General features: G+C 44.8%; 1 protein-coding gene across 5 annotated transcripts in view; it reads left to right on the top strand.

The window, feature by feature from the left end:
- kif2a (kinesin family member 2a) overlaps window positions 1–23,626 on the top strand; it is a 245,521-nt gene that overhangs the window by 108,442 nt on the left and 113,453 nt on the right. For all 5 annotated transcript variants that reach the window (XM_072496970.1, XM_072496967.1, XM_072496971.1 and 2 more), the window contains exons 6-8: window positions 8,076–8,176; window positions 10,319–10,414; window positions 17,115–17,169. In XM_072496970.1, the coding sequence (XP_072353071.1) occupies window positions 8,076–8,176; window positions 10,319–10,414; window positions 17,115–17,169 (252 nt within the window). The remainder of the gene's footprint in view (window positions 1–8,075; window positions 8,177–10,318; window positions 10,415–17,114; window positions 17,170–23,626) is intronic.

The following is a 23,626-nucleotide window of genomic DNA, read 5'->3' as shown; positions in this document are numbered from 1 at the left end:
ATTCTCTGATAAGAGGAAACATCCTCTTCTCATCCACCCTGTTAGTACCCCTCAGGATCTTAAAGGTTTTGATCAAGTCGCCTCTTACTCTTTTAAACTTGTGGATACAACCTAACCTCTCCAACCTTTTCTCATAAGACAACTTGGCCATTCCTGGTATGAGTATAGTAAACCTTTTCTAAACTGCTTTTACTCATTTATGTCTTTCTTTAAATAAGGAGACCAATACTGTACACCGTGTTCCAGATATGGTCTAATTGATGTCCTGTACAATGAAGCATAACCTCCCTACTTTTGTAATCGATTCCCCTCAAAATAAACAATAACATTCTATTAGCTTTTCTAATTACTTGCAGTGTTAATGTAAGCCTCCTTGTGACAATAAAGATTATTATTATTACTTGTATGCTAAACTTTTGTTATTCATGCACTAGGACACCCAGACCCAATCTCTCACCATTTAGATGATAAGTTTTTTATTCTTCCTGCCAAAATGAGCAATTTCATATTTTTCCACATTATACTCCATTTACCAGATTTTTGCCCATTCAAACACTCCCTTACCTAGCTATATCCCTTTGCAGTCTCCTTCCGTCCTCTTCACAATTTATTTTTATATTTATCTTTGTGTCGTCAGGATATTTAGCAACCATGCCTTCAGTCCCTTCATCCAAGTCATTTATATAAGTTGTAATAAGTCGAGGCTTCAGCACTGATTGATCCGTGTGGCACACTACTCTGTTCAGTCTTGCAACTGGGCTCCAACCATCCTCAAGTGCTTTCTTAACTTTTATTTTATTTATCCTCTGTAAATGATATTTCTGTAAAACGTTTAACTAGAATTGAGGGGGAAAAAAAATGATTGATGAACTTAAGCAATGAATTGTCTTGTAGGGCTGGAGGACCTAGGATATGGGAAGGGGTGAGATCATGAAAGGATTTGAAAACCAGGGTGAGAAAATAAATAGCAGTTGAATTTTGATGAAACATGTCAATACTAATGGCTGACACAAGAAACATGTTCTAATTTCATAATAACTATGAAACAAAGATAAGCAGTGTATTTTCTCATTCTAACACGACATTACAAAATGCTGATTGAACTTTGAAAGCAAATAAAGTCTTTGAGGGCAAATGAGTAGAAAGAAGGAAGCATTGTTTGAGAGACTACTTTTTGGTTGGACGGGGCAATTGATGGCAGATTAAGGGTAAGCAGGAAAGTGGGTAGCAATGGGAGTGCAGTGACTGTAGAAAGGAATAGTGAAAGGAAAAGGTGAAAGGGTACTGGACATTAATGGAATGAATGGGTTAGACATGTACTCAGAAGGAACCTACAGAAGGCTGCATTTTGTCCACAACCGTCAAATTTATTAATACTTCTTTGGGTAGTAGATCCTTTCCATACCTGACTGCCCACCAAAAAGTAACAACAAGGGAACTGAAGATGAGAAGAAAAAAAGAGTTCAGGGAAGAGGAGCAATAAAGAGAGAAATACCAATTGTAATCAAGATAGTTAAGACTATCATAGTCTGACTTACAATATGCAATGCCACAGGCAGTCGACTAAAATCAAAGGTGATGTAATTTAATTTTAAAATGCATCTTGTATCAGTTGTTTACAGCACTTTTTCAAGATTACAATACCGACTTTTAGGTCACATCAGCAATAGACCAATTAACTTTGGTAACATAATAGTTGCTATTTTTAAAAATGACTGGTTAGCGTGCATGCGGTTACATGGGGCTGGTTTAGCACACTGGGCTAAATTGCTGGCTTTTAAAGCAGACCAAGGCAGGCCAGCAGCACGGTTCGATTCCCGTACCAGCCTCCCCGAACAGGCGCCGGAATGTGGCGACTAGGGGCTTTCCACAGTAACTTCATTTGAAGCCTACTTGTGACAAGCGATTTTCATTTCATTTCATTCATTCATTCATTTCATTTCATTCATTTTCATTTCATTTCATTCATGTTTTGGCCACAGGGTGTCTCTGCAAAGCTGCCTACGCTGGGCTCTCTGGCCTAGAAGTGTCAAAAGAATGGTGAAGCCTGCTTGGATTGGATTGGATTTGTTTATTGTCATGTGTGGAATGAAAAGTATTGTTCTGCGTACAGTCCAGACAGATCATTCCATACATGAAAAAAAATAGGGCATTCATAAATACACAATGTAACTACATAGACACATGCATCGGGTGAAGCATACAGGAGTGTAGTACTACTCAGTAGAGAAGATGAAGATGTGTGAAGAGATCAGATCAGTCCATAAAAGGGCCATTCAGGAGTCTGGTGGGAAGAAGCTGCTTTTGAATCTGTTCGTGAGTGTTCTCAGACTTTTGTATCTCCTGCCCGATAGAAAAAGTTGGAAGAGTGAGTAAGCCGGGTGGGAGGATTCTTTGATTATGCTGCCCGCTTTCCAAGGCAGTAGGAGGTGTAGACCGAGCCAATGGATGGGAGGTGGGTTCGCATAATGGACTGGGCCGTGTTCACAACTCTCTGTAGTTTCTTACGGTCTTGGGCCGAGCATTTGCCATACCAGACTGTGATACAGCCAGATAGGATGCTTTCAGTGGAGCATCTGTAAATGTTGTTAAGGGTCAATGTAGACATGCTGAATTTCCTTAGTTTCCTAAGAAAGTATAGGCGGAGTTGTGCTTTCTTGGTCGTAGCGTCGAGGTGGGTGGACCAGGACAGATGGCTGGTGATATGCATACCTAGGAAATTTGAAGCTGTCAACCATCTCCACCTGGAGACAAGGGTATGTACGATACTTTGCTTCCTGAAGTCCATGACCTCTTTAGTTTTGCTGACACTGAAGGAGAGATTATTGTCATTACACAACTCCACTAGGTTCTCTATCTCCCTCCTGAATTCTGACTCATCGTTATTCGAGATCCAACCCAAAACGGTCGTGTCATCAGCAAACTTGTAGATGAAGTTGGAGCCAAATTTTGCCACACAGTCGTGTGTGTGTGTGTATAGGGAATATAGTAGGGGGCTAAGTACGCAGCCTTGTTGGGCCCGGTATTGAGGACTATCGTGGAGGAGGTGTTGTTGTTTATCTTTACTGATTGTGGTCTATGGGTCAGAAAGTCGATGATCCTGTTACAGAGGGGGGAGCCAAGTCCTAGGTTTTGGAGCTTTGATATGAGCTTGGCTGGGATTATGGTGTTGAAGGCAGAGCTGTAGACAATGAATAGGAGTCTGACGTAGGAGTCCCTGTTGTCGAGATGCTCCAGGGATGAGTGTAGGGCCAGGGAGATGGTGTCCGCTGTGGACCGGTTGTGGCATATGCGAATTGCAGTGGATCAAGGCCTTCTGGGCGTATGGAGTTGATGTGTCTCATGACAAACCTCTCGAAGTACTTCATAATGATCAATGTCAAGACCACTAGACTATAGTCGTTGAGGCACGTTGCCTGGTTCTTCTTTGGCTTTGATGTGATGGTGGTTGTCTTGAAGCAGGTGGGAAGCTCTGAACGGAGTAGGGAGCGGTTGAAGATGTCTGCGAACATACCTGCCAGCCGGTCCGCGCAGGATCTGAGTGCCAGGGACCCCGTCAGCACCCGCCGCTTTCCAAGGGTTCACTTTCAAGAAGGCCTATCTGACTTTGGATGCTGTGACAGTAGGTACGGGTGTGTCTGAGGCTGCTGGGGCAGTTGACAACGGTTTGATGGTTTCCTGCTCGAACTGAGCATAGAATGCATTGAGTTCATCGGGGAGGAGTGCACTGCTGCCGGAAATTCCACTCTGCTTTGCTTTGTAACCCGTTACGTTGTTTAAGCCTTGCCACAACCGACGAGAGTCTGTGTGATTGGTCTGTGATTCTAGCTTAGTCTGATATTGTGTCTTGGCATCCCTGATGACTTTGCGGAGGTCGTTCCTGGATTTCCTGTAATGGTCAGGGTCGCCTGTCTTGAACGCCTCAGACCTGGCCTTCAGTAGGGGTCAATCTCCCGGTTGGGAAATGTAAGTACTACTTTCTTTGGCACCCAGTCTTCTACACACTTGCTGATAAAGTCTGTGACAGTGGTAGCATACTCGTTTAGGTTGGCTGCTGAATTCTTAAATATGGACCAGTCTCTTCTGTTGCCTGTTCTGTTGCCTCTGACCAGCACTGCACGACCTTCTTAACCGGCTTCTCCCACTTAAGTGTTTGTTTGTATGCCGGGAGAAAGAGCACCGTCTTATGGTCCGATTTCCGAAGTGCAGTCAGGGGATAGATCGCCGTTGATTTTGTGTAACATTGGTCGAGAGTGTTGGCGCCCCTGGTGGGACAGGAGATGTGTTGGTGGAATTTTGGCAGTACACTCTTGAGGTTGGCGTGGTTGAACTCGCCGACCACAATGAACACCTCCTCAAGGTGTTCTGTTTCATTGTTATTGAAAGCGGTGTACAATTCATCAAGCGTCTTCTTCACTTCAGCCTGTGGTGGGATGCAGCCGCTCTGATCATGGCTGAATTGAACTACCATGGAAAGTAGTACGGCAGTACTTTGCAGTCAGGTATTCCAGGTCAGGGGAGCCGTAGTTCGCCAAGGTTGCCAATTCAGAGCACCAGGAAGAATTGATGAGGAGGCAAACCCCTCCACCCATCGCTTTGCCCGATGACGCCATGCAGGCCACCTGGTATATTGAGAATTCGTCAGATTGTATTGCGCAGTCTGGTAAGGCAGGGGTGAGCTATGTATCCGTGAAAAAGAGCACACAGCAGTGTCTTGCTTCCCTCTGAGAGGTAAGTCTAGCATTAAGCTCGTCCAGCTTGTTTCCGATCGCTTGGACATTTGCCAGGAGTATGCTGGGGAGAGGAGACTTGAAACAGCGTTGTTTTAATCCAACTTGCAGACCGCCACGTGAGGGGGTGGACGATCGGAGGGCAGGCCGACCCTTGGGACTAGCTGCCGTCCAGACATGTTTCTGGCTTCTGGAATGGACAGTCCCATTTGTAGTGGAGATGCAGCCACAGAGCCAGGGACGTTATGAGGGGTTATCGGCAACCGCGTGCAGCAGCAGGAGGTGGTGCCGACAATGCGTGCCACCCAGGCGAACACTACATAGGTGGCATCCGCGGTGGAGGCATTGGTTTCGGCTATGGATCAGCATGTCCAAGGCCTGGGGCATTCTGTGCAGGTGCTGGCCGAGGTGGCCAAGGCCCAGGACAGGGTTGCCATCTCACAGGCAACCATGTGCCAGAGCCACCTGGACATTGCAACGCCGCTCAGCCCAGTCACAGCAGGCCATGGCTGGGAACATTGGCTGTTATCACCTGCCTGAATCTTATTGGCTGAGGACTATTGGTTATCCCATATGAGCTCCCCCAATGAGGGGGTGTGGGGCAATTATTAGTAGTTACATCTGTATAAATAGAACTGGCCAGTGTGGTACCGGCTAGAGAAGGAAGCAGTGGTGGACTACTGCTGATGTGTACATATTGTTGTAAATAAAGTTACTTTTTGTTTGACTCTACAAACTCGTGCTGGATTCTTTGTGGCCCTCACAGGCGGCATTGCCCAGGTGCTGACTGACATGGCACAGACACAGTGGGATGTGGACCAGTCCCAGAGGGAGATGGCGCAGTCACCGGCTGATGTGACACAAACCCTGAAGGTGATGCCACAGTCAATGGGTGATGTGGCACAGTCCCAGACGGAGATGGTCCACTCTGTGTGCTCCATGGCCGCGAGCGTGCGGGCCCTTGTCGAGACTAGAGCAGGCCACCAGGACTGGCAGCGCCAGGTGACAGGGGAGCTTCGAGATAGCTCCACTTGCACCAGCGGGCAGAGCAGAGCGACTCCATGTCACCCGGGACACCCGAGCAGCCGCTGGGCCCATTCAGGCCTAGTCGCCCCAGAAGGCGGCTGCCAACAGGGACCCAGGTCGCAGGGCAGGAATCATAGCATGCTGCCTCCACTCCTGCTGTACCGTCTGGGGAACCACCAAGCTGTAACGTTAAGGTCCTTAAGGCCAGAAAGTTAGACACTAGTTAAGTTGGTATGGTTTAGTTATGGCTAGGACACAAATCTGTAAATATTTGTTCACATTAACACATTAAACATCTGTTACCACTGTTACAACCTGCCTCGGTGCTCCGTTTGAGGGGTGGGCTGGAGCGGGCTAGCCAGAGAAACGGGGGTGCGGGGGTGTCAGGCAATGGGTGTGTCAGGTGGGCTGGGATCCGTCATCTATTCCAGCACATCACCCTCCACAGTAGATAAAAAGGACAAGTTTCTTCCAATCAAATTGACAAATCCTCACTGAGACATGTAGAATATAAAGTGGGAAATATAAATTTGATTTAAATGGTATACAGAAAGCAAAGTTAAAGATTGGGGAAGGTAGATGAATTAAAAATGGCTGGCAGATAATTTATTTTAAGTTCTAATTTTAATTTCTAAATCCTGAATGCTATTTATCTTCTCATAAAACATAGAATCATAAAGTTTACAGTGCAGAAGGAGGCCATTCGGCCCATCAGCTCTGCACCAGCCCTTGGAAAGAGCATCCTACTTAAGCCCACGCCTCCAACCTATCCCTGTAACCCCATCTAACCTTTTGGACACGAAGGGCCAATCCATCTAACCTGCACATCTTTGGACTGTGGGAGGAAACCGGAGCACCCAGAGCAAACCCACGCAGACACAGGGAGAATGTGCAGACTCCGCACAGACACCCAAGGCTGGAATTGAATCTGTGTCCGAGCTGTGAGGTAGCAGTGGTAACTACTGTGCCACCGTGCCACCACAGGGAATGAGACTCAACATTTCTAAAATTACATACTTTGGACCAGAGGCTGTTCAGTAATTGGTATTTTTCACACTGTTTAAAAGCTTATTATTTAAAAAAAAAATTTAGAGTACCGAATTCATTTTTTTCCAGTTAAGGGGCAATTTAGCATGGCCAATCCACCTACCCTGCACATCTTTGGGTTGTGGGGGCGAAACCTACGCAAACACGGGGAGAATGTGCAAACTCCACACGGACAGTGACCCAGAGCCGGGACCGAACCTGGGACCTCGGTGCCGTGAGGCAGCAGTGCTACCCACTACGCCACCATGCTGCCCTAAAAGCTTGTTATTTCTGAATGTACTTGCTCAAACCTTTTTACAGCAATTTTAGTGTAGAACTAATGGGCAGGTACTCCAAGTTCACACAGATGCATTCATTTAAATGCGGAGTCTTTATCAGTTGAGGACTGCAGCAATGCACCCTGTGGAGATCGAAGTATTTCTGACAGCATCTTTTGGATTTGCGCTTTTAACTGGACATTTTCAGACCCAGAAGTTGCAACCCAATTTATAATATTGAGCAATGTTGGCGTCACTGTTATTCTTATCATAAAATCCAACCAAATAAACAAATTCAAAATCCCTGATAATGATAGCAATTTCAGGAAAATCCCTGAATGCCAGCAATGTGCATCTACAGTGTACACTGGCCAAATACGGACTAGTTTATAGCTTGTAACTGTTTATAACCCTGAATCTACAGCAACAACTTTAAATTTGTTATTTTTAGATTTTTATCCACGCAATCTATCCCTGTTCCTTCTGGTCAATGCATAACATAGGCAGGCTATAAAAGAATGTCCTGAGGTAGCTAATAGTTTTTTGCTTATTCTGTATTGGCGAAAAATGTGTATCCCACATTCTGTCCTTCTGCCTTAGATGTGCATTGATTAATTTTTTTCACCCCTCCTAGTTTTTGAGACACTTGCCATGCTCGCACTTCCAATTGGTATTGTGTTCTTGTGTGATGACATTCCTACAAGAGAATGAATAACTGGGACTCTGTAATTAGTGTGAACTTGTAGATTACAGCACAGAATTTTAAGGTCTTTGTGATTGTAATTAGAAGCTTGAAAAATCTATTTGGTTTGGACAAGTTAGATACATTTTTTGTTGTATCAAAACATATGTGAAACCATAGGTATCTATTTTCATCATTAGTCATGCAATTTCTTAGTGTTTAGAGTCAAAATTGCACGTGCTTACAGTGCTTCTAAAATAACTGTTACTTAGCCAGTTTTTTCACCTGACTGACAAAATACATATGAACTGTTCTGATACATTAATCTTTCAGCACGCAGAAAATCAAATTGTGTGAAAGAAGTTGAAAAACTCCAGGAAAAACGTGAAAAGAGGCGAATACAGCAACAAGAGATGAGAGAAAAAAGAGCTCAGGTTTGCAATTATTTATTGCACAAAATGTTTTCTTTTTTCACCCATACCCTGAGTTTCAACACTGGTAGACTTTACTTTTTTACTTGTTTATTCTTTGCCATTATTTACTTATCTAACAGGTAATTTGCAACACTTGATAGATTATGTTCAGATGCTAAAAGAAGCTGGGTTGTTCATGCAATCACTTGGAATTTCTTCTCTTCTGAACTGTTTGCAGAAATTTTTACTGCCATATTAGATCCTAGTATGTTAGGAATTGGGGGAAATTAAGATTTAAAAAATGAAATTGGGATAAAGTAAAAAAGTGAGTTAATAACGGCAGCTGTCTAAAGGGATTTTAACATGCAAGTTAGCATGTCAGTGAGAAAAGCAAATGTTCACTTATGTGACGAGGGAAAACAAATTGGGTATAGAAGAGGTAACTTCAATACTAAAAGCCGAATCTACAAGGTGGCTAACATCAAAGAGGAAAAATGATATATTCATTGCACAGTAACTGGAGAAAGTCACAGTGGAGCTATCATCACAGCCACACTCAGCTGCAGAAATAGTTTCCCTTCCCCATAGCAAGTTATTGTTAAATGGGCATCTGGTTAAGATCCAAAACTTGAATTGAGAAGATTTCGCCTTCGCTGAAACTGAAGATGGTTTTCCAAAATGTGGCCAAATAACCTATGTGCGGTAATTATCTGCAGGATTCAGCTCATAGTTATAGCTCATAGTTATATAATATTGGATCTTGTATGGGAACAAATGGCGTCTTACAGTTCAGGAAACGTAGGCAGTTGGTAACCATGGGTAACTTCATGTAATACTGTGCCATGTAATACTGTGTATCAGTGTGATTAAGTGTTGTATTGTGTTATAGTCCTTCTTGTTGAATGTTTTTTCTTTTAAGTTAATAAATATGCTTTATTAATTGATGACAAAATGACTGGACTATTCCTCCCTGGTTTGCACATCTTTTCTCGCAGTATACCAAATTGAAAATATACACCACTAAGAACCAATGTTCCAAGCAAGATAACCTTCAGGATTTTGAGATACCCCGCATTTAACATCAGGGTTCTTAGCAAATAAAATAAACAGAAAAGTGGTTAGGAATTAGCAAGCTTCATGTGATGTGCATGTTCAGAATTTCTATTATTATTAACTTGATAAAGTCAAATTATAGGGCAACACGCGGCGCAATGTTTGGCACTGCTGCCTCACGGCGCTGAGGTCCTAGGTTCGATCCCGGCTTTGGGTCACTGTCCGTGTGGAGTTTGCACATTCTCCCTGTTCTCCCCGAGTTTGCGTGGGTTTCACCCTCACAACCCAAATATGTGGAGGGTAGGTGGATTGACCACACTAAATTGCCCCTTAATTGGGAAAAATTAATTGCGTATCTAAATTTATTTTTTAAAAAGTCATATTATATAATGTCTTTCTTAATGATGAAAGTGACTCAGCGCTATAATAACCAAGAAAAGTCCAGGTTTAATCTCAGGACTTCTTCCTGAGTTAACTGATCAAGACTGGGTAGCATTAGGATATTATGATTACCCTTGTCCCTGATGTAGAACAGGAGGAAAATGCCAAAGCCCCACCTCGATAGTCTAATATTTGGATGAAAATGTTTTGAGCGCATAATTTCCTCTGATTTTCTAAAGGCTATTACCGAATGCCAAAAAATGCTGAGTAGGAACCTACAAAGAATGGTAATTTGGGTAAAATACTATAAGACATTTGGTACCCGTAAAATCAAACCGATGATTTTCTGCTTAGAGGATGAAATGAGATTAAATATTAATACCCTCAAGTTTTTTGTTTCCCCCACGGTTTATTCTTGCGACTCTAATTCTGCAACTTTCCCATTCGATGCAGCATTTTCTCATCAGCTTTAGCTCCTTTCACAGCAGGCAATGTTAAGAAGTATTGGGATGTAACTGACCTGTGAGACAATAATTTGTCACTCCAAAACCTTAAATAGTTTATTGAGTCCCCTTTTTGCAAATGGTTTTCCAGAAAGTGTTATCTATTATTATTCATGTGTTGAAGCACATGATTTGGAAAACCAGTGTTACATGTAAATTGTTGTCTTTTACTTCATGTAATCTTGTTATTGTTATTACTTCAATAATTGTATGTTTAATATAACAGGATGTTGATTCTACAAATCCAAACTGGGAAATTATGTGCATGATAAGAGAATTTAGATCAAGTCTTGACTATCGACCCCTTACAGCTGCTGATCCTGTAAGTTAAAAGTTTAAGCAAGTAGATTACCAGTGTAAAAGGCTGTGAAAAGTTTGTTTTGTTCAATTTTAAATGATTAAATATTATTTAAAGTAATTTGTAGGTGCATTTTATTTTTAAAGTTTCACAATATCATGAGAGTAGTCTATGCTTTTTAGATATAAAAGTAATGGTCACATTTTTACATCTTTCTATGATTATTGTGCAGTTTTAACAAATCGCTTAGTAACTTTCAGTGTTAATATATTTTTTTAATGTGAAGAAAAGTCTTTGAGTTTTGCAGAGGCATGTTGGTACTTCGGAGTAAAATTTGTATTTCTGACTATTTGCTTCAATTTATACTTTCATACAGTCCATTTGTGATCATTAATCATATGATTATGAAACATGTGATTGTGAGGCAATCCAACTCATGTGAGACAGAAGAGTCACATTATTTTTTAAAAAATACAGTGTGCCTATTTTTGTTAGTTTCTCACCCTACGTCCATTTTCTGTAGCTTTGCAATAATTTTACGTAGCATTACAGGAAGCAGCCACAGTTACACACTATGTGCCAGTCAGCCTTCTGAAGATTTTGTGTCAAAGTGGTTCTTTTTTTAAAAAAATATTTTATTGAAATTTGGTCAACCATCACAGTACATTGTGTATCCTTTACACAATAATATAACCGTATAAATAACAATGACCTGTTTTATAAACAAAGAATAAATAATATATAACAAAAACTAAAACTAAATGGCAACTGCCTTGTCTCAGATAAACACGCTCCAAAAATATGATTTAACAGTCCAATATACAATTATTTATAGCAACGACCTATACATATTATACATGTATATTAACAACCCTGAGAATCCTTCAGGTTCCCCCCCCCCCCCCCCTTTCTCGCCTCCTGTACTCCCGGCTCTTGTGCAACCCCAAATATAGCCAACCCCCAGCTTGGTTCGACCTGGACCCCCACTACCTTCGAAAGCACCTTTGTCACCCCCACCCAAAACCCCTGTAGTGCCGGACATGACCAGAAATTGTGGGTGTGATTCGCTGGGCTTCTCGAGCATCTCGCACACCTATCCTCTACCCCAAAAAATTTACTGAGCCGTGCTCCAGTCATATGCGCCCTGTGTAACACCTAAATTGAATCAGGTTTAGCCTGGCACACGAGGACGATGAGTTTACTCTACTTAGGGCATCCGCCCACAGCCCCTCCTCAATCTCCTCCCCCAGCTCTTCTTCCCATTTCCCTTTCAGCTCATCTACCATAATCTCCCCCTCGTCCCTCATTTCCCTATATATATCCGACACCTTACCATCCCCCACCCATTTCTTTGAGATGACTCTGTCCTGCACCTCTTGTGTCGGGAGCTGCGGGAATTCCCTCACCTGTTGCCTCGCAAAAGCCCTCAGTTGCATATACCGGAATGCATTCCCTTGGGGCAACCCATATTTCTCGGTCAGCGCTCCCAGCCTTGCGAACTTCCCATCCACAAACAGATCTTTCAGTTGCATTACTCCTGCTCTTTGCCATATTCCAAACCCCCCATCCATTCTCCCCGGGGCAAACCTATGGTTATTTCTTATCGGGGACCCCACCAAGGCTCCCGTCTTTCCCCTATGCCGTCTCCACTGTCCCCAAATTTTCAAAGTCGCCACCACCACCGGGCTTGTGGTGTATTTCTTCGGTGAGAACGGCAATGGGGCCGTCACCATAGCTTGTAGGCTAGTCCCCCTACAGGACGCCCTCTCCAATCTCTTCCACGCCGCTCCCTCCTCTTCTCCCATCCACTTACTCACCATTGAGATATTGGCGGCCCAGTAGTACTCACTTAGGCTCGGTAGTGCCAGCCCCCCCTATCCCTACTACGCTGTAAGAATCCCTTCCTCACTCTCTGGGTCTTCCCGGCCCACACAAAACTCATGATGCTCTTTTCGATCCTTTTGAAAAAAGCCTTCGTGATCACCACCGGGAGGCACTGAAACACAAAGAGGAATCTCGGGAGGACTACCATTTTAACCGCCTGCACCCTCCCTGCCAGTGACAGGGATACCATGTCCCATCTCTTGATGTCCTCCTCCATTTGTTCCACCAATCGCGTTAAATTTAACCTATGCAATGTACCCCAATTCTTGGCTATCTGGATCCCCAAGTAACGAAAGTCCCTTGTTACCTTCCTCAGCGGAAAGTCCTCTATTTCTCTGCTCTGCTCCCCTGAATGCACCACAAACAACTCACTTTTCCCCATGTTCAGTTTATATCCTGAGAATTCTCCAAACTCCCGAAGTGTCCGCATTATCTCTGGCATCCCCTCCGCCGGGTCCGCTACATATAACAACAAATCATCCGCATACAGAGATACCCGGTGTTCTTCTCCTCCTCTAAGTACTCCCCTCCACTTCTTGGAACCCCTCAATGCTATTGCCAGGGGCTCAATCGCCAGTGCAAACAATAATGGGGACAGAGGGCATCCCTGCCTTGTCCCTCTATGGAGCCGAAAGTATGCAGATCCCCGTCCATTCGTGACCACACTCGCCACTGGGGCCCTATACAACAGCTGCACCCATCCAACATACTCATCTCCAAAACCAAATCTCCTCAGCACCTCCCACAGATAGTCCCACTCCACTCTATCAAATGCTTTCTCGGCATCCATCGCCACCACTATCTCCGCTTCCCCCTCTGGTAGGGGCATCATCATTACCCCTAGCAGCCTCCGTATATTCGTATTCAGCTGTCTCCCCTTCATAAACCCAGTTTGGTCCTCATGGACCAACCTCGGGACACAATCCTCTATCCTCATTGCCATTACCTTGGCCAGAATCTTAGCACCTACATTTAGGAGGGAAATAGGTCTATAGGACCCGCATTGCAGCGGGTCCTTTTCCTTCTTTAGGAGAAGCGATATCGTTGCCTCAGACATAGTCGGGGGCAGCTGTCCCCTTTCCTTTGCCTCATTAAAGGTCCTCATCAGTAGCGGGGCGAGCAAGTCCACATATTTCCTGTAAAATTCAACTGGGAATCCATCCGGTCCCGGAGCCTTCCCCGCCTGCATGCTCCTAATTCCTTTCACTACTTCCTCTGTTTCAATCTGTGCTCCCAGTCCCACCCTTTCCTGCTCCTCCGCCTTGGGAAATTCCAGCCGGCCCAGAAAGCCCATCATTCTCTCCCTCCCATCCAGGGGTTGAGCTTCGTATAATTTTTTATAAAATGCCTTGAACACTCCATTCACTCTCTCCGCTCCCCGCTCCATCTCTCCTTCCTCATCCCTCACTCCCCCTATTTCCCTCGCTGCTCCCCTTTTCCTCAGTTGGTGGGCCAGCAACCTGCTCGCCTTCTCCCCATATTCGTACTGTACACCCTGTGCCTTCCTCCACTGTGCCTCTGCAGTACCCGTTGTCAGCAAGTCAAATTCTACGTGTAGCCTTTGACTTTCCCTGTACAGTCCCTCCTCCGGTGCCTCCGCATATTGCCTGTCCACCCTCAGAAGTTCTTGCAGCAACCGCTCCCGTTCCCTACTCTCCTGCTTTCCTTTATGTGCCCTTATTGATATCAGCTCCCCTCTAACCACTGCCTTCAGCGCCTCCCAGACCACTCCCACCTGGACCTCCCCATTATCATTGAGTTCCAAGTACTTTTCAATGCACCCCCTCACCCTTAGACACACCCCCTCATCTGCCATTAGTCCCATGTCCATTCTCCAGGGTGGGCGCCCTTCTGTTTCCTCCCCTATCTCCAAGTCCACCCAATGTGGAGCGTGATCCGAAATGGCTATAGCCGTATACTCCGTTCCCCTCACCTTCGGGATCAACGCCCTTCCCAAAACAAAAAAGTCTATTCGCGAATAGACTTTAGAACATAGAACATAGAACAATACAGCGCAGTACAGGCTCTTCGGCCCACGATGTTGCACCGAAACAAAAGCCATCTAACCTACACTATGCCACTTTGTGGACATAGGAGAAAAATGAAAACTCCTTACTCCTAGGTCTGCTAAATCTCCACGGGTCTACTCCTCCCATCTGCTCCATAAAATCTTTAAGCACCTTGGCTGCTGCCGGCCTCCTTCCAGTCCTGGACCTCGACCTGTCCAGCCCTGGTTCCAACACCGTATTGAAATCTCCCCCATTACCAACTTTCCCACCTCGAGGTCCGGGATGCGTCCTAGCATACGCCTCATAAAATTGGCATCATCCCAGTTCGGGGCATATACGTTTACCAAAACCACCGTCTCCCCCTGTAGTTTGCCACTCACCATCACGTATCTGCCCCCGCTATCCGCCACTATAGTCTTTGCCTCAAACATTACCCGCTTCCCCACTAATATAGCCACCCCCCTGTTTTTCGCATCTAGCCCCGAATGGAACACCTGCCCCACCCAACCTTTGCGTAGTCTCACCTGGTCTATCAGTTTCAAGTGCGTTTCCTGTAACATAACCACGTCTGCCTTAAGTTTCTTAAGGTGTGCGGGTACCCATGCCCTCTTTATCGGCCCGTTGAGCCCTCTCACGTTCCACGTGATCAGCCGGGTTGGGGGGCTTTTTACCCCCCCCCCCCCCCTTGTCGATTAGCCATCCCCTTTTTCCAGCTCCTCACCCGGTTCCCACGCAGCTGTGTCCCCCCCAGGCGGTACCCCCCCGCCCATCCCACCCCATACCAGCTCCCCCCTCTCCCCTGCAGCAGCCCAATAGTTCCCCCCTCCCACCCCCCCGCTAGATCCCCCACTAGCGTAGTTACACCCCCCATGTTGCTCCCAGAAGTCAGCAAACTCTGGCCGACCTCGGCTTCCCCCCGTGACCTCGGCTCGCACCGTGCGACGCCCCCTCCTTCCTGCTTCCCTATTCACGCCATGATTATCATAGCGCGGGAACCGAGCCCGCGCTTCCCCCTTGGCCCCGCCCCCAATGGCCAACGCCCCATCTCCTCCACCTCCTTTCCTCCCCCCACCACCTCCTGTGGAAGAGAGAAAAGTTACCACATCGCAGGATTAATAACATAAAACTCCTCTTTCCCCCTTTTTACCCCCCTCTTCGCCCCCCATACTCGCCCCACCACTTTGTTTCAAACGTTCTTTTTTTTTTTTAATAACCCGCTCATTCCAATTTTTCTTCCACGATAAAAGTCCACGCCTCATCCGCCGCCTCAAAGTAGTGGTGCCTCCCTTGATATGTGACCCACAGTCTTGCCGGTTACAGCATTCCGAATTTTATCTTCTTTTTGTGAAGCACCGCCTTGGCCCGATTAAAGCTCGCCCTCCTTCTCGCCACCTCCGCACTCCAGTCTTGGTATACACGGATCACCGCGTTCTCCCACTTACTGCTCTGAGTTTTCTTTGCCCATCTAAGGACCATCTCTTTGTCCTTAAAACGGAGGAATCTCACCACTATGGCTCTAGGAATTTCTCCTGCTCTCGGTCCTCGCGCCATCACTCGGTATGCTCCCTCCACCTCCAGCGGACCCGCCGGGGCCTCCGCTCCCATTAACGAGTGCAGCATTGTGCTCACATATGCCCCGACGTCCGCTCCCTCCGCACCTTCAGGAAGACCAAGAATCCTTAGGTTGTTCCTCCTCGCGTTGTTCTCCAGCGCCTCCAGCCTTTCCACACATCGTTTATGGTGTGCCTTGTGCATCTCCGTCTTCACCACCAGGCCCTGTATGTCATCCTCATTCTCGGCAGCCTTTGCCTTCACGACCCGAAGCTCCCGCTCCTGGGTCTTTTGCTCCTCCTTTAGCCCTTCGATCGCCTGTAATATCGGGGCCAACAGCTCCTTCTTCATTTCCTTTTTGAGTTCTTCCACGCAGCGTTTCAAAAACTCTTGTTGTTCAGGGCCCCATATTAAACTGCCACCTTCCGACGCCATCTTGGTTTTTGCTTGCCTTCCTTGCCGCTGCTCTAAAGGATCCACCGCAATCCGGCCACCTTCCTCTCCTTTTTTCATCCGTATCCAGGGGGGATTCCCTTCTGGTTCACCGCACAGTACTTTTAGCCGTTAAAATTGCCGTTGGGGCTCTTATTAAGAGCCCAAAAGTCCGTTCCACCGGGAGCTGCCGAAACGTGCGACTCAGCTGGTCATCGCCGCACCCGGAAGTCGTCAAAGTGGTTCTAAGTGACCATACTGTTTAGGTCTGCAAGTTTGATTTGCTGGCCTGGAAGCATTTTTCTTATTCACTTGGGATGTGGATGTCACTGGCTAGGCCAACATTTGTTTCCCATTCCTAATTATTGCTTGCGAAGGTGGTTTGAGCGGCTGCCTTGAACTGCTGAAGTCCATGTGGTTTAGGTGCACCTGGTACTTGTGTGGCATCAATGTAATGGGTGGCATAGTGGTTAGCACTGCTGCCTCACAGTGCCAGGGGCACAGGTTCAATTCCGGCCTTGGGTGACTGTGTGGAGTTTGCACTTTCTCCCCATGTTTGCGTGGGTTTCATCCGGGTGCTCTGGTTTCCTCCCACAGCCTAAAGATGTGCAGGTTAGGTGGATTGGTCATGCTAAATATCCCCTTAGTGTCCAATGATGTACAGGTTAGATTAAGGGGATAGGTAGGGTAAGCTGGCAAATTGGCCTAGGTAGAGTTCTTTCGGAGGGTTGGTGCAGACTTGATGGACCGAATGGTCTCCTTCTGCACTGTAATGAATCTAAGAGAAGTTATTTGAATGCATGATTAGAACAGCTGGTGCTGCAACTGAAACTTTGTTTTCCTTTTAGATCGATGAACAAAGAATATGTGTTTGTGTAAGAAAACGACCACTAAACAAGAAAGGTATATCATTTTTAGTTATCTTTAATCTGCAAATCGATCCCATTATTTTATCCATACTCTTATTGATCTCTAATTAAAGTATCCTTTAACACAAGACTTTGTAGTACATGCAACTGATCACTTTAACTAATAACACTTCAAGTTTTAGAGTTTTCGCTGTTTTCTTGAGTTGATGTGCCACTGGTCCGTTTCTATACTGTTGACCATTTCTGGCTCTGTATCTTCACAAGAGGTCAAACAGTTGCATATCAAACAAACGTATCTACACTGAACTTATAATTCAACGCTGTTTATTCACTAAACTTGCATCAAATACATCATGTATTCAAATCTTATTCTATCACAATTTGTCTCGACTCTCGGCTTCAGACATAAGTAGCTTTGAACTGAATTGGCCAAATTCTTCGCGGAGGTCTCTTCTATTCTCTGAGCCTTTACTCGGGCTCACTGCATTCGCGCCGGTTGTTCCTAGGTTGTCGCTAAAAACAAAATCTTCAATGCTTGATTTTTTTTAAAAAACTTTTTTTGTTAACAGTTAAATGTCTTTCTTCTAACCACAGGTTCATATTCCAGACATTGTTCCTCAATATTCAGACATTGTGGTCACAGGTGTATTCTGTAAACTTTCGATCAGTGCATTGCAAACTGTCCTTTAAATAGGTTAACGGTCTCATTTCAAATTTACCAAAACTTCCCTGTAAACTTTTGATCAGTGCATTGCAAACTGTCCTTTAAATAGGTTAACGGCTTCACTTCAAGTTTACCAAAACTTCCCATCATGCCTGCAATCAGTCATTTTAACACAATCATCGCCTTATCGCTACAATACTGAGCTACTCCCCCACTCTCCCATTCCTCCCAAGAATGTGCTGTAAATGGGCAATAATGAGTGAAGCTTGGAATAGGGTGTGGCTAGACCCACGGTCTGGGAATAAAATCTTTTATTACTCACATATCACACACCATTACATTAACTTCTTGATTTTGGTGATTGTTTCTTTCATACTGGTTCGGGCTGTTAATTAGCAACATTTATTGAATATAACGCTTTTAAAAGAATACTAGTCAAATGTAAAATGGTAGTCAGGAGAAACTTCTTCCGTTACGTGTCATAAACAGCAAAGATGCATCGCCTGCACTAAACCGCAATAGAAGACTGTTCTCCAAAATGCAGTTGCTTACTTTCCAAATCACTATTGGCTATTGACTAGACTTTTATGCACAATGGCTTCAGACTGTCTCATGAACGACACACACATTGAAACTTACAATCCCGGTTGCTCACTGGAGTTAATTATCCTGCCTTCTTTCCAATCAGGCACAAATCTTCAATGGGTACACCTGTCAGTCAAACCTTTACGATGCCACGCATTCATAATTCCCTGCTTAAGGTTTTGCGGTAACAACTGTTTACACATTATCTCTTGAGCTTCTGAGCATGCCATCAGATTTTGTAATTTGTGGAAAGGTTGGTGGGTTTCAATCTGTAAATTCCTTTCAATCTTGAATATTATCTCCAAGCCTTCTCAAGAATAACCATTTTTATGCCCGTGAAGCTCTCATAGTAGCTCAAATGCCTTTAGATAATCTTTGCTTTGGTGACCTCTCTTTTTCCAATGCCTGGTTATTTGTCATGCAGTATGACAACAAAACTTACAGTTCTCCAGGTGTGGCCCTGAACAGTGCCTTACACAAACGTTATCATGTTCTGGGATTTGTGCTCTAACTCTTTGGATGAATATCTGAAAATCCACAGAACCATAAAGGTTTACAATATAGAAGAAGGCTACTAATCTCATTATGTCTGTTCTGGTTCTTTACTTGGGCAATATAAAATTATCCATTGCCCTGCTGTCTTTCCATGGCCCTCTATCTACTGTCATGGGAGTGTCCCTTTAAGAAAGGTTTTTGTCTTATCACATGGCTTCAGTGATGTCGTTTTGTGGGTGGAACTGAGCTGTGGCTATATGAGGGCTTTTACTTTTGCTTTCAGTTTTGACTGCTGTGGACTACAGACAGAGAAAATAAGTGTTTTGGCCTGTCTCTCTATTTTCATTTTAAATATCTGTTCCAGTAAAAAACCCATTGACCTGCTTTGGTAACTTAAAATATATAGTTTGCTTTCCAGAAAGGTTTAAACCTGCTGGTGAGACAGGGTCAGAATCTCAAGAAAAGCCAGTCTTATTCAAGTGAGAATGCAGAGTGCTGGGCCACGCCCTTGAAAAGGGGTTTTTGTTTTTGTATTGGAACAGATAAGGGGGAATTCATTAAGTATTTTTCATAGCTTATTGTAGCTGGGTGGTGTCTTTATGTTTGTAATTGATACAAATTCTCACTGTGTTTCTATAAATGTTAACTAAGTTCTTAGAATAAAGCTTGTTTTGATTAAAGTGTCTAGGAAGACTGTTAAATCACACCTGAAGGAAAGGCTCTTGTGCTCATCCTAGCCAAATACAAAATAAAGGTTGTAGGTCAGATGGACTTCATAATATACTTTGGAGTTACAAAACCCTGGCCCATAACTCTACCTGTAATACAAATGCTTTGCTCACACTGTTGGTTAACAGTTTTTTATTTGTTCGGGGGGGTCGCGAGATTGGGACGCCATTTAAAAACGGACACGGATTTGATTCCGACCTTGGGTGATTGTGTGGAGTTCGCACATTTTCCTGTGTCTGCGTGAGTTTTCTCCGGGAGTCTCTGGTTTCCTTTCACAGTCATAGAATTTACAGTGCAGAAGGAGGCCATTCAGCCCACCGAGTCTGCACCGGACCTTGGAAAGAGCACCCTACTTAAGCCCCACCTCCACCCTATCCCCCTTCATCCCCGTAACCCAGTAGCCCCACCTGAACTTTTTGGACACTAAGGGCAATTTATCATGGCCAATCCACCTAACCTGCACATCTTTGGACTGTGGGAGGAAACCGGAGCACCCGGAGGAAACCCATGCAGACACGAGGAGAACGCGCAGATTCCACACAGACAGTGACCCAAGCCAGGAATCCAAACTGGGACCCTGGAGCTGTGAAACAACTGTGCTAACCACTATGCTACCGTGCTGTGCCCCACTATGCTACCGTGCTGTGCAGGTTAGGGGGATTATCCATTCTAGGTTGCTCCTTAGTATCCAAAGGTTGGCTGGGGTTACGGGATTATGGTGGGGGAGTGGGCCTAGATAGAGTGCTCTTTCAGAGGGTTGGTGCAGACTCGATGGGCCGAATGGTCTCCTGCACTGCAGGGATTCTAAGATATGGTGCACAATTCACCCAAAAAATTTCTAAATGTTGTCCCCAGCGGGGAAACCAGTGAGATGCCCGCTGGGCAGTTAAGTGCAACTCATTTCGCAATTCACCCACACTTGGAATTTATTTTGGGAGTTGGGCCTAAGCTCACCGGCAAGGCCGGCTTTCTGAGATCGGGCTGCCTTTTTTAAAGGTTGCCCTGATCTCCAGACAACTGCTGGGGACATCCTGAAAGGGGTTCTTGCCGCTGTAACCATGCTGTGGTCCATCCCCAGCGATTCTCTGATCCTAAAATGATTTGTGCTCGAGTGTGCGGGGCCGGAGAATCACGGCCATTATTTTGTACGATAGTAAATTGTATCACGAGACTTCTGTGAGACACCTGCATAAGTTTTGAAAGTTGACATTTTACTGCATTCCAAGATCATGTTTTCACTTCTGTTACCACCTTTTTAGATTTCTCCATCTATTCCTTATAAATTGCAGTCACTGATAACAAACAGCTGCATCTGTTTTGATTCACTTCTTCCATTGTATATAAGAATCAGTACATTTATGTTTAAGATCCCTGAGTGGGATTCTCCGGTCTTCCAGCTGCATATTGCTCAGCGGTGGGAGGCGTCAGTCCATTCGCTGGCGGCGAGATTCTCTGCTCCCGCCGCTGTCAATGGGACTTCCTGTTGAAGCCATCCCATGCAGCTGGGAAAGCCGCAGGTGAGGGTGCACTGCCTCACGGTGCCAAGGTCCCAGATTCGATCCCAGCTCTGAGTCACTGTCCGTGTGGAGTTTTGCACATTCTCCCCATGTTTGCGTGGGTTTTGCACCCGCATCCAAAGATGTGCAGGGTAGGTGGATTTGCCACACTAAATTGCTCCTTAATTGGAAAATAAAATGAATTGGGTACTCTAAATCTATTTTTTTTTAAAGAATGATAGCGTAGCTTCCCTAGTACTCAATTCTATTCTTCTGGAAGTAAAATCAAGTTCTTGGTTTGCCTTTTTTGTGCTAACTTTCTAACCTGTGTTGCAAATTTTTGCGATTGGTGTAATTGTACTCCGATCCCCTTGACCCTCTACCTGATCTTAACTTGTACCTTCCAATAAGTGACCTCCCTTTGCTTCCTACCAAGATGTACTGCATCCCATTTATCTATGCTGAACTTCATTTGCCAATTATTTGCTTGTTCTGCTAGTTTATGTGTACCATCCTCTAATTTGTTGCTGTTCTCAGTATTCTCCTCAGTGGGCGGCGCGGTAGGTGGGCGGCATGGTAGTGGTCAGCATTGTTGCTTCACAGCACCGGGGTCGCAGGTTCGATTCCCGATTTGGGTCGCTGTCTGTGTGGAGTCTGCACATTCTCCCCGTGTCTGCGTGGGTTTCCTCCAGGTTCTCCGGTTTCCTCCCACAAGTCTCGAAAGACGTGGTAATGTGGACATTTTGCATTCTCCATCCGTGTACCCAAACAAGCGCTGGAATGTGGCGACTAGGGGCTTTTCACGGTAACTTCATTGCTGTGTTAATGAAAGCCTACTTGTGACAATAAAGATTATTATATTTTAAAATAAATTTAGAGTACCCAATTATTTTTCTTTCCAATTAAGGGCCAATTTAGCATGGCCAATCCACCTAACCAGCAACATCTTTGGGTTGTGGGGGTGAAACCCGGGTCCTCAGCGCCGTAGTCCCAGTGCTAATCACTGCGCCACATGCCGCCCCAAAGATTATTATTATTGACTATCTCCCGCCATCATCCTGTCCTCTTCCCAAAACTAATAAGAATAATCGCTTATTGCCACAAGTAGGCTTCAATGAAGTTACTGTGAAATGCCCCTAGTCGCCACATTCCAGCACCTGTTCTGGGAGGCCGGTACGGGAATTGAACCGTGCTGCTGGCCTTATTCTGCATTACAAGCCAGCTGTTTAGCCCACTGTACTAAACCAGCCCCTGGTGTTGGGTGTTATCCTCAAGTTCAGAACGAGTACTTTTGATTCCACAGTCCAGATCATAAATGTAAATTATAAATGACAATGATTCCTGCATTGGTCCTTGTTGTTCAGATTATTTATTAAAAGGCGGTAGAAGCAGAATCTTTGAATATTTTTATAGTAGAAGGAGAGGATGAAATGTTATCGGGGGTTAAGCAGGAATGAGGGGTGGAGGTTTCAACAGCTCGGCCATGATCTTATTGAATGGCAGAGCAGGCTCAAAGGGGTGAGTGGCCTCCTCCTGCTCATAATTTGTACGTTGTACATTTCTAATGCTAAAACGATTAGTTTGTGTTGTAATTTTCTATCTCTCACAGAATCAACTTTTATTTTTCCTTGAGTATTATCTGCAATCTGATCATATAATCTCTGTTTTTGAACCAATATTAACACAGATAGTTTTGTTTCCTAACCCTTTACTATGTATTTGTCTCCTGTAGTAACACTAGTACTAATTTGTATTCTCCATGGGACTGCAACTTTTCTTTTTGCCCACTAGCTCACTGGACTGAAAGATGTATTTTGTGTTACTATGTTCTATGTGTCTGCTGTGACTCAGTTGGTGGCCCTCTCGCCTCTAATTTACAAGGTTCCAAGTTCACTTTTGGACTTTAAAACAAAAATCAACGCTGATATTCTCGTCTGCCCCTGAGGTAAATGTAAAAATTCTCTGCCTTGTTTCAAAAATGAGCACGGAAATTAGTAACCACAGTGTCCTGGACAATGTTTATTCCTTAATCAGAACAGATTAATATACAAATTAGGAGCAGACGTAGGTCATTCTGCCAAATGCACCTGCTGCACCATTCCAATAAGATCATGGCAAATCTGATTGTGCCCTCAACTCCACGTTCCCACCTAACCTCTTGTCAAGAATCTATCTGTCTCTATCTTATCCGGTTACTAACACATTGTTATTTGTGGGAACTAGCTGTGCACAAATTGACTTGTCATGTTTCCTACATTACAACGGTGACTACACTTCAGAAGTATTGAATTGGCTGCAAAACGCTTTGAGAGGTCCGGGATCGTTTTCTTTGTCCCATACTGCCAGCCAGCCACTCATTCACTTTTGGTGACATCACCCTCCTCTATCAAATGCTGGACGTATACCTGAGAAGATTACTTTGTATTCTCCACCTCGGTTTTGACACAATTCTAATAAATTGGCTTTAAGGCCCTTGTATTATTTCTCACCATGTTGTTATCATGGAGCTGTTTTTATTTGTT

This window comes from Scyliorhinus torazame, chromosome 3, assembly GCF_047496885.1.
Source record: "Scyliorhinus torazame isolate Kashiwa2021f chromosome 3, sScyTor2.1, whole genome shotgun sequence".
NCBI classification, from domain to species: Eukaryota; Metazoa; Chordata; class Chondrichthyes; order Carcharhiniformes; family Scyliorhinidae; genus Scyliorhinus; species Scyliorhinus torazame.
The sequence above is the reverse complement of the archived record's forward strand: the minus strand, read 5'-3'. Positions and strand labels throughout refer to the sequence as shown.